This window comes from Ictalurus punctatus, chromosome 17, assembly GCF_001660625.3.
Source record: "Ictalurus punctatus breed USDA103 chromosome 17, Coco_2.0, whole genome shotgun sequence".
In the NCBI taxonomy this organism is placed as follows: domain Eukaryota; kingdom Metazoa; phylum Chordata; class Actinopteri; order Siluriformes; family Ictaluridae; genus Ictalurus; species Ictalurus punctatus.
Window position 1 is genome coordinate 12283316 of NC_030432.2, and position 16032 is coordinate 12299347.

Consider the following 16032-nt stretch of genomic DNA (forward strand, 5'->3'; position numbering starts at 1 on the left):
TAATGTTTAGCGGAAATGACCAAAGATCAAATCTCCCTTACTCCAAACGCGATACTAATTTAGCTTGCCATTAAAGTGATATAAGCCTACATTCAGGATCGATTAATTGTTCTTCTGTCGTGTTGTCTCATAAAAAGGCCCGTTATTAGGCTACAGAGCCCAAATAATAATCACTTCATCTGATGATAAGTTATAAACTTGTATGTATTAAATATTATATATAGAAAAATACAAAGATCTAATGCTAAGGTCATAAATAGGCTGTGTGAAAAGATTTTTGGATGTCATCTTGAATTCTTATATTATTCTTTTCATTATTATTAATTCTAATATTATGAACACAATCCTAACCCTGAACAATGAATGTCAATGGCTACGTCAAGGTTGCATTTAATTATGTGTTGCGTACAGTACACTGATTTATAAGAGCAGCTAACACAGCTGAAAGAATCCAGTGGGATTTTACAAAACGGAGTGATATCAGCAAGAAGTCATCTTTACCCCTCAGTGGTTATATAGGTTTTCAGACTACTCAGTGTTCAGTTTCAGTCTGCAGATAAAGAACTGATAGTGCGAGAAACTACACGTTATGAATGCTTATGTTGTCTTCTATGAGGAGGGGAGGGGAGAAATATATCTTGTTGTATAGGTCTGCATTGTGTAAATTGCCAGGTTTTGCACAAGCCCAGTGTTATTGAGCAGTCATTGACTGATTCGTTTGGACAAATAGTAAAGTCGAGTTGCTTGCTCTGTTAATTGAAGAGAACAGTGTTTAACAATGGCCCATTAATACAAACGAGGGTTTGTGGTTCTGAGAAAGAGAAAGGAAAGAAGCACGAGAATAATCCCTAATTAGGAGCTGGAAGTGTAGGTCGCGGTGCTTTCGGAGCGGGTGTGTGAAACACGTCGGCCAGCAGCCAGGCGACAGGCGCCAGAGCAAACATACAGCACAAAGGCCTGTCTGCAGCCTAGAGGCCATCCTCATTCATCCCACTATCCTCACTGACTTCATTCTCTCCTGGGGGGCCAAAATACAACAGGCGTTATTATTATTGTTGTTATTATTAATATAATTGTTGTTATTATTGTTGTTATTGTTGTTGTTGTTGTTTAATGATTCTTCTAATATAAATGTGTAATTATAAATAATAAGAATGTGGCCGCCAGAGGGCGCAGTAGGCTGCGGTTTATTATTCATAGATAATTGGGGAACGTGAGATTTGTGTACGTCTACAGCACAGGTTCTACGGGTGACTTCCAATAAATGTGTAAATGTATTAGAAAATACTCAATTCAAGATGAAATCCAGAAATCTCTTCACATAGCCTATTTATAACCTTAGCATTAGACCTTTGTATTTTTCTACCTTAACTCAGAATCAAAAATGATTCTAAGGATTATTAAGGATGCGTGATATTTGATAATTGCTAGCAGTGTGAGTTTTTGTTTTAGTTGGATTGTGTCATTAGTGAACTAAAAAGCCTTACCCAAGTAAGACAAAACAACTTGCTCTGCATTTTATTATTACTTTGACCTAGCGTCAAAGAGATCCTTACGTAATCTCAGAATTCACTCGTCTAATAGTTGGCCAAGTCGGTAGATTGTCAAAACCCCATACATCAAATACATTTGTTTAGGTCACGCATATGTGATAAGGTTTAAAAACTCTTAAAAAATTGCTCCGCAAACAACAAAATTAATTCAACGCGTTTTTTTTATTGAAACTGTGAGAGAATCCCAACAACAAAAAATCCGAACAACCAGCAAACGCGACAAGTTCATTTTCCTAAAGCATATGTGGGCTCTAATCCAGTCCATGAAAACGAATTTAAGTCTCGTGTATTGGAGTGAATCTCCTGAGGCCCTCTCAAAAACCAGCATATTAAATAGTATGCCATCTTGGAATACTATTTAGTATAGCAGTGTGCGGTTTTAGACGGTAGTCCCAAGTGTTCTTCAACTAACTACTGTATTCAAAGACACACGCTTCTGTTAACGTGTCACAGGCAGATTAAACAGCGTTGCATCACAGATAGAAATGATCTGCTTCAATCCAACAAGCGCTATGAAGGAGCTTTCATTTACAGTATTACAGTTCATGTAAAATGAAGAAGAAAAAAAAACACAGAGTTAAACTCTAAATAGTATATACACGCAAATGTACAGCTGTAAATAAATTAATACCGATTTGCATATTCTTGGATCCTTATAGTTATTTACAGAATTTGTTTTTAATTACATTAAATAGGTCACGCACAACTGTCCGCCAGATTATCACAAACAGTCCACTGACTCATTGCAATCCCTTTTTAAAATACACTTATTATTTGGATGTAGCTTGATTGATTTACAGTTTGAGTTTACAGTTTGTAAGTGTCGTTTGATCCATATCCATCGTTCTGCAGTGACATTTTCTAACAACATTCTGCAAAACTGGCCTTTCCAATTTATTTTCATTCCTGGATTGGTGTAACTTTTTTCATCACGTTTTCCATGAAGTCCGTTAGGTTATAAGTGATAGTAGATTGTCTTCGCAGCATTTTTAAAGATCTGTTCAAGTTTCCAACACGAGAGCACCAATTCTTATTCAACGAATTATTTTGCTAATTATTTTCTCCTTCTTGTTTGCTATTGCCACTGCGATCATCCATGGGTTAAAAAAAAAAAAAGTATACGAACATCCTTCGGATAGACACTTGATGATAACATCCTCTGCCAGTTCAAGTCATGCCCTGGATAGGTTTGTTGATCCTGGCTCATTTGGGAGAGTTTCTGGGTGATGATGCCTCCCTTTGGCTTTCCAGGCCGCTCACTAGCCTCTGGATGTTCTGCAGTTCATTGATGGACTCCTTCAGTGTGGCTTTTGGGGAGCCGTTTCTCTGAGAGGACGCGGCTTTATGGTTGTGTTGATCGGGCACAGGACTGGCCTCCCTGCTGCCTGATTTCGAGGACTCTGATGAAGGATTCAGGCCGCCTGGCAATCCGGTGGTGAGCAGGTTTGTGCTTTGAGGAATAGCCACTGGAAGCTGATAGGGGCTGAAGCGTAGCCGCGGCCGTGAGCTGTTCAGGAACGGGTTCCGGGAGAGAGAAGAGGAAGAGCTGCTGGTGGGGAGCGCAGAAGCCGCGGCAGCTGCTGCAGCCATGTACGTGTACGGGTAGGGGAACAGACCACCGAATGGAGGCATGGGGATACCCTGGATTAAAAAAAACAAAAAACAAAACAAACAAACAAACAAAAAACAATAATACATTTTAAAAATCGTAAGCAACAATTACGCAACTGAGAGACATGCCTAGACTGACTCAGAATGAGGGTTGAGTGATGAGTTTTCTGGCTTCAAGCCTATATTTAAATGATACAGTGCTGATAAAATCTTAGTAAAATATGTAGGCCTTGATGAATCACTTTTTAAAAAAAATATCACGGACGTTTGTTTATCTTTGATGAAGCTTTTTTGAGTAACATTTATTCGTTTGATTGACAGCATGGCCAGAGGATCGAAACAGATTATTCACAGCTCACAAGATTATGGACAAAATAGTATAAATGTGTTACTCGTTCTTTCACTTGTCGCCAGTTTCCTTACAAACATGGTGCACGTTAGTCCACCGATGCTGTTACACTGAATAGTCGTAGAAAGTCTTACCTGAGAGGCTAGCATGTGCTGAGACAGGTGAAAGGGAAATGGATTAGGGCTACTTCCGGCTCCCTGTGCCGAAAGGCTGCCATTGTCCAAACCGCTTGTTCCTGATACTGAAGCCAATAGATGTCCCATACCCATAGCAGAAAATGCTCCAGGGCCCATCGCGAACTGTCCTGGGTGAAAGAGCAGAGGCTGTCCGGTGTTCAGAGGGTTAAAGAACTGTTGACTGTGCAGGCCAGAGAGAGCTAGACTCTGCAGATGTCCTGCTCCGAAATGTGATGGACTCTCGGTCTGGACCATAAGGGGCGAGAAACTCTCTTTACTTCCGCTAAGACCCCCATTGTCCACGTCCTTCTTAGACGACTCTGTAGTGTCTTTTCTGTGCTTGTTCTCCAGTTTGTCTTTATCGAGGTTGCCTAGGCTAAATACGGACTCGTTTTGCTTTCTTGAATCCGAATAGTCCTCCTTCTTCTCCGTGTTTGCTCTCTCTCTCGACCGCTCCTCACTTCTGGGGCTGAATGGAGATGGTGGTTTAGGACTGCTCGATTCTCCACAGAGATCTTCTTGATGCTCAGCTTCATGCTCACTGTCGGTGCAAGCTTTATCCTCTACGAGGGGAAAAAGTGTCATTACAGAAGAGCAGTGGTTTTATTGCTCAGTAATAATTTCAGTTCTATCAAACAGCAGCGGTAAATAAACCAAGATATGTTTCATGCCTGGTTTAGTAGTGTAGAAATAAGTAGCGTAGAATAACCTGTTTATTTATCATGCTAGCATGAACTCGGCGCAATTTAAATCTATATCCTGTACATTCCACTTATAACCTATACATTTTAGCATAACCCTGCAGTTTAATCTAATGACCGGGTCGCCGAGCTGTATATAGACTATATAAAACTATATTATCCCCCAAAATAAATAAATTAAAAATAAATAAATAAATAAAAATAAAAATGCAGAGACCATTGTATAACACAAGAAATAATTTTTCAGCGAAAACAATTGTAATTTTCCAGCAGCTCACAGGTTGGCTAATGACTCATTCACCTTTTTTTTCTGCGTACATAGTAATGTGTTAAAATAAGTCTTTAATTAAGATTAAATGTTGATTTCCAATCTACCAACTAAATCTACTCGATGAGGGCATTCTAATTGGATTCACTTAGTCGGAACCTAACGCCTATAGAGCCTAAATCCGCTTGCAGAGACAGTTATTCTTCACTGCAGGTGTTCTCAGCCGCAGAAACACAGCCTTAGTCGTCTGATAAATTCCAGTAGAAATGTTTCCCCTCTTAGTCTGACTACACAAAGTCCAGTAAGTCAAACTGAGACTCTACCTCTATTGGCTCTGGTGAACGTGAGAGGACTGGATGCAGGTCCGAGAGGGGAATGAACTGAGTCCTTGGCTGCGGCATGTTCGCCTGAGGACGCGTCTGAGTCTGCCCCTTCCCGATCCACTTTACACTGTCCAACCTCATACATGTGTAACGAGGGCAGAGTTAACTGCTTCCTAGGGCCAAAAAATACCGGAAGAGTAGAAAAGGGAGATTAAAATCCAGCCAAAATAGACATTTCTTACTGGAAAAAGTGGACGACTTAAACAGAAAACTAAAATACAAGTAGGCAGTATTATATATTACTAAATGTAGTTTTACAAGAGATTTGCACTTACCTTTTCTCCCTCCTTCCATTTCCCGTGTCTCTGAAGCCTTTTGCAAAGGGATTATTATCAATCTTTAACTGTGTAATCTGAGAAAAATAAATAAATACATAAATAAATAAATAAATAAATAAATAAATGAATAATAATAATTAGAGGTATTATTTTAATTTATAATTATTATTATATAATTTTTTGTTATATACAGGATGCAACACCGCAGTGGAAATACATGCCTTTCTTTGCGACTACCCTTGCTAAAATAATTTCAAAAATATATATACATACGCCTAAATTTATAACATTAACAAATATTTATAGAAGGCTTAGTTATATTGAAAAGCCCCTCGAGAACATTTCATGTGTAAATATTCATTCGTCTCTAGCTACATAGTACACAGGACTGGCCTACTGTAAGCTACCACCAACAGGAAAGGGGAAATAACGATGCTATAAATAATTAATGCGTTTGTATAACAAAAATGTAAAAATAAATAAATAATGACTATATTTCGTAGTCAAGCGATAAGGGTATGAATTAGGTAGGATTTTACAGAAGTAAAAGCATGGTGCATTTGCGTTGGTGTTTCCTGAAGGATTAGAGACTGACCCACTCTGATTGCACAAATTTCAAGTGTTCAGCTCCCAGACTCACTGGCGAGCTTAAGTGCCTGCTAATCGATTGGGACTCTATGCCATAAACTTTACGGTGGCCAACAAGCCCAACAAGCCCCCCCACCCCCACCCCCCGGCCCCCAACACCACAGGGCAATTAATATCTGTTCTGAGGTCGCACTAACCTGTAGAAAATGGCTGTGTACAGGTTAACCGTCCACTATAGCAAATATGAACATTTTAAATTCGTGCTTTTATTAGAGAAAAAAACATTATGAAAGCATATGCGGAATCAGTGCATTGCGAAGAACTATAGACTATAGGTGGCTAGCTGTGGCTTGCCTGGCATAATCCTGTTTCAGTCAGTTGTATCAACATTTAACATATTTGAAGAGACACAAGAGCAGCTATTTGCCTAGTAAAAGCAAACGTTGACTGAAACGACTGCTCCTGAACGTGACACATATTTTAACTATGCCTTACGTTATATATATTGTCATTTAAAAATAATAGGTTGTATTTAATGTACTTGGGCTACATACCTTGTCGTTTTGATAGGCAGTGACAGCAATGAATTCCGTCTCGGGAAACACATATGTCCTGAAAGTGCTGTAGGGAAGCTTCAGAATATCGTTGGCCCTCACAATATGGAACCTAGGCTGGTATTTATGCATTGAATTCAGTATAGTCTGAGAACAAGACAGAAATGGAGTCGTAAGATAAAATTGTAAATCTCACAATGGGCCAGTGTTGAATAAACCAATTAACCGTTGCAAAAAATCTCCGAAAGCTGTCAATAATTGTATCAGTTTTAACTGGTTTCAAATTTAACCTATTTGAAAATGTTTCAGTCTATGGCTCTATCAGTGAGTCTATTCAAGCCTAAATAAAGGCAAAAACATGGCATATAAAAGCATGTCAAAGTAGCTTAACCGCAAAAAGAAAAAGAATATATAAGGAAAAAACACAAGATTTCCTATTTGACTTTACAGGTATCAAATGGTTGTAAAGGTTAGGCCGCAGGTTAGGTTCGACTAAGGTAGAGAATATTACTGTCAACCTTTGCATAAGCCACCTTTTTTAAATTAAACTTTTCAACACTACTCCTGGAGCCCTGGGCCTTCATAAGTACGGCCAAGAAAAACACAGCCTTAACCTGTCCCATTTTCTTTGTCTGATTTGTCACTCTCCATATTTTGAATTACCATGGGGAAAAAACTCAGCATGATAAAGCACTCAGACTGCTTAACAGCGTCATTATTCACAACACGAAAGTAAATAATAATTTATTTGAGTGTAGCATGTAAAGGGAACCAATTTGTTACAATAAGGCTATTTGGGACATTATCCTAAATGCAAGACTGTGAGCACACCTATGTTACATTAGGGTACTCGCAGAAGAAAACGGAAATACTGCTGAAATATTTCTTTAAATAAAGGGCCAAAAGCGTCATATATTTGTAAAACGTCTGTCAATCTCCTAAACCGCTTTTGGCCAACAAACAGGCCTAATCAACCATCTGCTTGGAATAGAATTGTACCATGCAGTAGAAGGTAACTTACAAATCCATGCTTGTCTGAAATGTTGTTTGTCAGTTTGAGCTTATGGAAAGCGACAGGTTTTGCCATCCACTGCTCTCCTGTGGCTGGACTATCCGGGTGGATGTACATGCGCTTGGGCATCTCCGGGTCGGCCTTCCCCGCCACCATCCAGCGCGAGTTATGGAACTTATAGCGGCAGTCATCAGCGGCCACAATATCCATCAACAGAATATATTTGGCTTTTTTGTCAAGTCCGTTTATTCGGACTTTAAAGGGAGGAAACATTCTCCTGAAAAAAGTAAACCCGATTGCTTATTAAGAATTTTAATCTATAGACATATTTTGATTCACATAAGTCCCACCATACATTTATACATTTAATGAGTAAAGAAAATCAAATAATCAATCAAATATATGGCAGTTTATATTATCAAAAGGGCGCTGAGCTACATGTAATACATGCATGCATATATATATATATATATATATATATATATATATATATATATATATATATATATATATACACATACATACACACACACATGCATTTATATATATATATATATATATATATATATATATATATATATATATATATATATATATATATATATATATATATATATATATGCGCGCCTATATATTGTTTGTTTGTTTTAACATTTTCTCCCAAAACAGGGTCTGCATTTTAAAGCTAAATTTTCCGTTACAGAGCTAATGATTAAATTTTTTACGTTATTTGTACAAGTAATTTCTGTTAATAAATATGGGCTATAAAAAATGAGACAAGTAGCCTATATTTAACTGTCTGACAACACGTACATATACGGACAACAAAATGTCGGTCACTAAACCTTCCAGAATCCGTATTTATATACATACTGGAAAAGACTATTTAAATTCGACATTGTGTGTCTAGGTCTATATTTAGACACAAAGACAAAAACATTAATGTGTGCAGTTACATTAATTTTTTTATATATATTCTGAACGCCTAATCAAATCAGTTTTACGGATAATATTTATACATTTAAAATTGGTCAGTGAGGACGCACAAACACAAACTAGGTCTGGTCGCTTAGGCAAACGACAAGAAAATCGTAATACATGCAATACGGTTAAAGTAGATGGTGAACATTTAGGATAACAGATTTAACTGCAAAGTGGGTTATTACCTGCCAGATTTAGTAATAACCATCTCTGTTCCTAATTTGTGGAATTGGTCCCATAGATCCTTGGCTTCCAGTGTGACTTTTGGATCATCTTCTACCTCTTCCTCCGGCTCGAGACTTTTGAGGCTGCGCAGATGAGCGGCCTGATGGTGGTGACTGAGCGCCGGATGGAGCGCAGCCTCGGCGGCTCCGGCCAGACTGTGCTCCGTCAGCGGCTTAGTGAGAGCGGCGGGCGGCAGCGCTAGAGCCGGGAAGAAGGAGGGCTGAGCGGCCGCCAGGAACGCTGACATGGGGAAGTCGGTGGGCCGGTGAGCGTGGAAAGGGTGGTAAGCCATGGCACTGCCTGAAAAAACTGGATCTCTCATCGGTGCATCCAAAATCGCTGAAAAATGTGATATTTAAGTGATGTTTTTCCTTTCAAATCGGCGCTTATCCAGCAGGAAAATGCCGTCGTAACAGTCTAAAGAGAGAAAGGCGTTGAGGTAATCTTCGACTACAGTGCAAAGTTTCTGTATTGTCGCTCAAAAACGAGCGGTGGCAGAGAAGCTACAGGGAACAAGCACTTCAGTTTCCCTCTAGCTGCTGATTTCACCAAGTCTCGTGTTATTACCGGTCAAAGTGAGCGCAACGACACTTTGAAAGAAGATATTTGTTTTCTGCGCGCGCCGTTCTCATAAAAATAAGCTCACTCTCTCGACGCAGATGGCCATCTGCACGATCATATTCTAGGAGAGAAGCGGAGGTGAAGCGGCTTAGCTCCTTCCCTGTCCACTGCACAACTGTAACTATCTCACACGTCCTTCCTGCTCAGCTCCCAGTACTAATGAACCAAGCCCCCTTGATTGCTGATTTTACGCTTTTCGGACCAATTGTGAGCCTCCATAGGCGTGGTTTTGACAGCTCCGGCCAGGCCCAAGGAGAGGGGGTGGACAAGAAGGTGTCGGAAGCATTAGCAGCAAGAAAACATGTCAACAGAATAAAATATTAACCAATGACAGAAAAGCAGGGGAACTCCCTCCCACACGTCGGAGCCGGGCGGGTCAGCGCTCATTCCTCAGCCGCTGCACGGACACACCAAGTCGATTAGCTTCTCGCTTTATAATCACGACGAGACGATGCCAGCCTTGTCAGAGCCACCAAATTCACTTCCGATGCACCGGAGTCCAGGAATTACGATTACTGAGGTTAATTGATGCGCTCTCTAGTATTCAACCTAATCAATAAAATGGGTGCTAAATACTAAAATAACGCGACTCTAGTGATTGACTAACATGTAGCCTACTGCTTCCATCGGAGGAAAGCACATTTCCCATCGGGCGCACGTGTTTACAAACATGTACAATTATTTGGGCGTTAGAGCTAAACTAATCTAGTCTGTTTGCGATCCCAAAACAAGACCAATAAAATGCTACAGAATAAAAAAAAAAACCCAGCTTGATCCGTAGGCTATTAATTGATGTAGTCGCACAGGTAAAATAGGAAACGACCCGTTTGATGTGTTTATTATTATAATATCTATTTGATCTCATCACTAACCTGGCGAGAGAGGAGGCGACTTATAAAGCGGACACTGGCACTTTAAATGCAGCCCGGGTCACTGGAAAACACAAGCCTTTATGCAATACAAAGACAAGACGAACGGAAGGAATATGAAGACAGTGTAAAGATAAGTTTGGTGAGTGGCTTCTTCTTGTTGAACCTGCTAATCTGATTCATATCACTGAATGACATGCCGAGCAGCTTGTATTGATGGGAGATTTCAGCACATCAGCATATCTACAGCACATACTAACAGCACAGCTAGGTACAATTTTATATGTGCTCGAATTAATCCTTGTTTCAAGCTAAGCACTTAATTTATGGTCCTATAGTTATTAAAATAAGTAACTATTTTTAAAATAATTTTTTTTTAAAAAAGCATTTTGGGGACAAATAAATCGAAATGAGTAAAAGACCTCTTTTAAATATTTAACATGTATTTTCAACCTTAGGGAATAATACTAAAAACAAAACCTTGAGTGAAGATGTTCGTTGCAAAGGGCACTATATCGTTAGGAAGCAGTGCGCTAGTGGACAGGGGATTTCATTGGATACGGTGTGTTGTACAGTCGCTTGGCGCCAGTCGGCTGATGGACAGCAATAAGAAATGTCCATTGGCATATCGATCTTAAAATGTTCAGCAGCATGGTGTGTGCTTTTCTGTTCAAAATGTCAATGCTGTTTATTACTGATAAAACTTTTTTAATGAGTGAGTCATCAGTTAACAGCAAGTATTTTCCAAAACAACCCCAACGTCAGATATCCCAAACAAGGTCTGTTCTCTCTTCCTCAGCAGCTCCGCCGCTAAAACGTGTGAAAGAGTGCGGCAACCAGTTACTAGTGCTTCCAGTTAACTCTTTAGTGGCCCAGTTATTAGCGACACACACACACACACACACACACACACACACACACACACACACACACACACACACACACACACACACACACACACACACACACACACACACACACACACACACACACAGAGAGAGAGAGAGAGACAGTGTGTTATGCATGCAAATGAACTCTAATCTAAAGACTGCAACATGTAATGCGGATAGAACATTTGTTTACAGATTATTAGGTATGTAGTAACGTTAAATCGGTGTATTAGATAAAATCTATATAAAAATTCATAATAAAAAATGAGACACTTGACAAGAGTAAATAATAAAAAAAAAACACTACACAAAGTTTGATTGTCAGCAGAAACGAATAGATTTATTCATGCGAGAGATTATTTATTTCATATTCAATGGATTACTGTTTGAGATGCAACATAAATAAATATATTTACGATTTGCGAAAGCAACGGGAAAAGAAAGCACACTAATTTATTATTACATTTGAATATTTAATAATGTTCATCAAAGCGGAGTTAAGTGTCTCACAAAGAGTCTCAGAGATACTTGTTGCTGAAATGCAGCATTTTGGGTCCCGAACGAATGGCGACATAAACCTTGAGCTGGATTGAGCAATGTGAAAAAAAGATGTAATAATAACCTATAAATAAAATGTGAGCGTTCTGCATGCTTAGCAAAACGTGTACTACATGCACTTAGATAAAGATGAATCTATCTAGTGGTGACGACAAACATACAATATCTGAATATTTTAATAGCCTATTTACCTAGCCTTAAATTAAAAAACAAAAACAAAAAACCAAACAAACAAAAAAACACAACTATTTAGGTTAAACTTTTTGTACTTTTATGAAACAACAAAAATACAAAATGGACATTTGAGCTACGTGGAATAATAATAGTAAGGGATAAGTATGTACTGTATTTAAAATAAATTGGCATAGGCTAGATGAGATATAACAATCAGAATAAAAATGATGGAAACAAAGAAACGATTTTTATGCTGGTGAAACTGTAGGCTAATGTGTGATTGCACCTTGTCCGTTAATATTAAAATGTGAACATACTGAAATTTAAGACAACAATTAGACCAACTTTCAATCATTTACACACAGAGATTTAGCGCATATTTCTACTTATTTTTTCTTTCTACAATTTTCAATAAATTGTAAATGAAACAAGAAAGGCTAATTCATAGGCTGTAGGCTAATTCACACTATATTGATCTTAGTTGTTTAAGTCTAACCACATGATACAGAAGCATCTCTCTCTCTCTCTCTCTCTCTCTCTCTCTCTCTCTCTCTCTCTCTCTCTCTCTCTCTCTCTCTCTCTTTTATCATACAGTCGTTGGATTTGGCGGCAGTGCAGTGATCTGTTCATTAGGGCCTGTAAGCGCTCCTTTCTGCTGAAGTGTTTATAGGCTAAAGGGAGCCGCTGACTCGCCCTGATCAATAGTCTATGTTTGATCTGTGGGCTTTAAACTGCGACACATGACGATTTCAAGTGGAAGGAGATTAAGCACACATGGGAACGGTAATGGTTTTCCATGTATATACTTAAGGAACTAATCACATCATCAGAGTCACTGCAATTACGTCCCGATTTATTTTTCCTAGGGCCTCGATCCACACTCACACATCCAACACGACGAGAATGTAATCAAGCGCTGAGCCATTATCACACATGACTTCAGAGTTGTTCATGCTGGAAACTTTGCAGATCCGCTGCTAACAGTCGAATCCGCGCCGTTAGAGACACCATTATATGTCTGAATTACGGGCTGAAGTAGCGGTAAATAAGAGGTGGAATGACGAGGTGGAAAGGCTGGAAAAGAAGATAGTGAAGTGAACAGTGCTTTCACCAGCGTTGTAGTTACTCAATAAATCATGTTACGCATTATTTGCTCGTGTCAGGCTCTGTGCTTTTGAATCCACTGTTTGTGTTTAATTCTATAAATAAAAACACGACATATTAATATTGTATTAGCATATAATATTATAGACCCAGCAGTAACTTCTTGGATTCTGATCTTCAGGTCTATATGACTGGTTTCACAGCCTAACTCCTTAAGAAGCGCTTTTCTTGTACAGCCGATGACGTTATCAGTAAAATCCGGATTCTCTACTAAATTGACTAAAACCAGCTGTATGTTAATACACTATACTACAATACATTTTGCTTTAGTAGTGAAGTCATGTTTTACTAACACACGCACACACACACACCCCTATATCTATATAGATATTTATATATATTATATATATATATTCACACACACACACACACACACACACACACACACACACACACACACAGACACACACAGTGGTTTTTGTTTTTTTACACGTCATACTAAATGTTCTCAGTAGAATGCACGCACGCTAGCTTACAGGTCTATTAAATGGACTCTTTTCTGTCTTTCTTTTTCACTTTTACATGATTGCCCCTTCCTTTAATCTTTTCGCCATCTCTGACTGAACCTCTGCATCATCTCTCTTGCTAAATTTAGCCGCTAGACTGAGGCATTGGCGCCAGACCGTTTAAGACCTGTCAAAGTCCCTCATATTTCCCCTTGTCACAGGGATCCCACCAGCTAGCAGCGCCAACTCCTCCTCTCCTCTCCTCTCCTCTCCTCTCCTCTCCTCTTCTCTGCTCTCCTCTCCTCTGCTCTCCTCTCCTCTCCTCTGCTCTCCTCTCCTCTCCTCTCCTCTCCTCTCCTCTTCTCTCCTCTCCTCTTCTCTCCTCTCCTCTTCTCTCCTCTCCTCTCCTCTCCTCTCCTCTTCTCTTCTCTCCTCTCCTCTCCTCTTCTCTCCTCTCCTCTGCTCTCCTCTCCTCTCCTCTTCTCTCCTCTCCTCTCCTATCCTCTCCTCTGCTCTTCTCTCCTCTGCTCTCCTCCTCTCCTCTCCTTTCCTCTCCTCTTCTCTCCTCTGCTCTTCTCTTCTCTCCTCTTCTCTTCTCTCCTCTCCTCTCCTCTTCTCTCCTCTTCTCTCCTCTCCTCTCCTCTGCTCTTCTCTCCTCTGCTCTCCTCCTCTCCTCTCCTCTGCTCTCCTCTCCTCTATTCTCCTCTCCTCTGCTCTCCTCTCCTCTGCTCTCCTCTGCTCTGCTCTCCTCTCCTCTCCTTTCCTCTGCGCTCCTCTCCTCTGTTCTCATCTGCTCTGCTCTCCTCTGCTCTGCTCTCCTCTCCTCTCCTCTCCTCTAACTCTCTGCCCAGCTCTCTGTTTCATTCAACTCATCCATGTGTATGATTCTTCACATTTCGGTATTCTTAGTTAAAGACGAATCTGCTAGCAAAGTACTTTAACACAAGTAAAAAAACAATAAGGTCACTGTGCTCAGGATGTAACGGTGCACAACTTGTATTATTAGCAGTTGTAGTAGTTATCAATACAACTCTCTCTCACACACACACACACACACACACACACACACACACACACACACACACACACACACACACACACACACACGCAATTTATTTTCTCATATTACAGGTAACAGGCTTAGTAATGTGACCTACCGACTAATGAATTGATTAGCAGGAAGCTCTGTAGGCTGAACATTGAGTATGCCGATATAAAGCGTCCACTGAGAGCTTCTGATTTATTGCTGTTTAGATGCATTAGACTTCCAACAGATATGACTTGCATATGTCTATGTGAGTATACTGTACGCCATGTTAAACTTACTTACAGCACAAAAGCTAAATAGGCCCAGAACTAGATGATATCTTCAAAATACAACACACTGAAACTAGGTTACCATGAGTAGATAAACAGGCTTGAATGTGTTCACTTATCAGTTTAATATGATTGACTTTTGCTGAAGTCCTGTCCGTTCCCTGCAGGTAACAGCTGGGGGCGCTCTAATGACCCCTGGGACAGTGTTATAGCTTACACACCACGCACTGCCAACATACAGCCTATGAGGACCATTTACATCTCTTAACCCATTCAGGCAGTTAGGTTACACCTGTTTGAGAACATTATGAGCACATTTGAACTATAAGTGAACTGTATATATTTGCAAAATTTCAAGAATAATACAAAATAATTGTAATCTAATATAACCAGAGACGTATTAACATTTAAGAACATTTAATTTATTATATAATGTTCACTCCGAACTGTATATATTGGGAACAATAAGTAAGCAAATACCATTAAAGAAAATAACACGAGTAATATTTAATTTCATTTAATCTCGGGTGTTTAGCAGAGCTATTCCCTTCATTTTAAAATATAGCTTCATAGCCTAGCTGTAGTCGTGGGAGTGCAAAATACCGTGCATTACTAATTTCTCCAATTAATTAGGTTTAAATTTGAAAAACAACATTTTTACTCTCCTCTTTTTGATAGGTTACACAATACTGCGTGCGGGATTTTTTTGTTTTTGGGTCATCCACTATTTCATGGAAAAGCACTCAGCAGTTTTCCTCCAGAGCAAACTAGAGAAACCTGTCAACATAAAACAAAACAATAAATATCTATAACGGGCACAAATAACACAAAAGAGCTCAACGTCTCCGTCGACAATAACTGATCAATATTCGAAACGAATCGTGTCATATTTTCATCGTCTTCAATAAATAAGATGAAACGGAATCCGATTTTCTCTTTATAACACCTGCCAGAAAAGTCTCAGTGACTAACAACACAGCAATGCGCGTTTTTCTCTACTCATACACAAACACCCTAGCTCACAAAAGATTTCTCTAACAGAGTCATCTACACGGTTTTTAAAAATATATTTCACAGTTTGAAATGTACATTAAAAATACATTATTCTTATTTCCCCAGCACTTCCAGTCTCAGTATCAATGCGCCTCTGTGCCATGACATGCAACAAGTGTTCACCAGCTTCCAATCCGATGCTAATCAACCGTTTTATATATCAATAAGCTAATTTAATTCTGTTACCTTTTTTTTTTCTTTTTTTTTTCAAATCCGACTACAAGCCCATCCATTCAAAGCGATATTAGATTTATAATCTCT

At 39.3% G+C, this 16032-nt stretch overlaps 1 protein-coding gene and 1 long non-coding RNA gene across 2 annotated transcripts; one reads left to right on the top strand and one right to left on the bottom strand.

Annotated features, from left to right (window-relative positions):
* Nucleotides 1-1696: 1696 nt before the first annotated feature.
* Nucleotides 1697-10211, bottom strand: tbx2b (T-box transcription factor 2b). The gene is made up of 7 exons (XM_017490621.3): nucleotides 8640-10211; nucleotides 7483-7750; nucleotides 6462-6608; nucleotides 5317-5393; nucleotides 4982-5154; nucleotides 3648-4252; nucleotides 1697-3194 (listed from the first exon to the last, which is right to left on the bottom strand). The coding sequence occupies exons 1-7, from the start codon at nucleotides 8999-9001 to the stop codon at nucleotides 2757-2759; spliced, it is 2070 nt and encodes a 689-aa protein (XP_017346110.1). The 5' UTR covers nucleotides 9002-10211; the 3' UTR covers nucleotides 1697-2756.
* Nucleotides 10176-12940, top strand: LOC108277742 (uncharacterized). Its single transcript, XR_008398231.1, has 3 exons — nucleotides 10176-10311; nucleotides 12386-12574; nucleotides 12658-12940. It is a non-coding gene; the product is annotated as an uncharacterized LOC108277742 (long non-coding RNA).
* Nucleotides 12941-16032: the final 3092 nt, after the last annotated feature.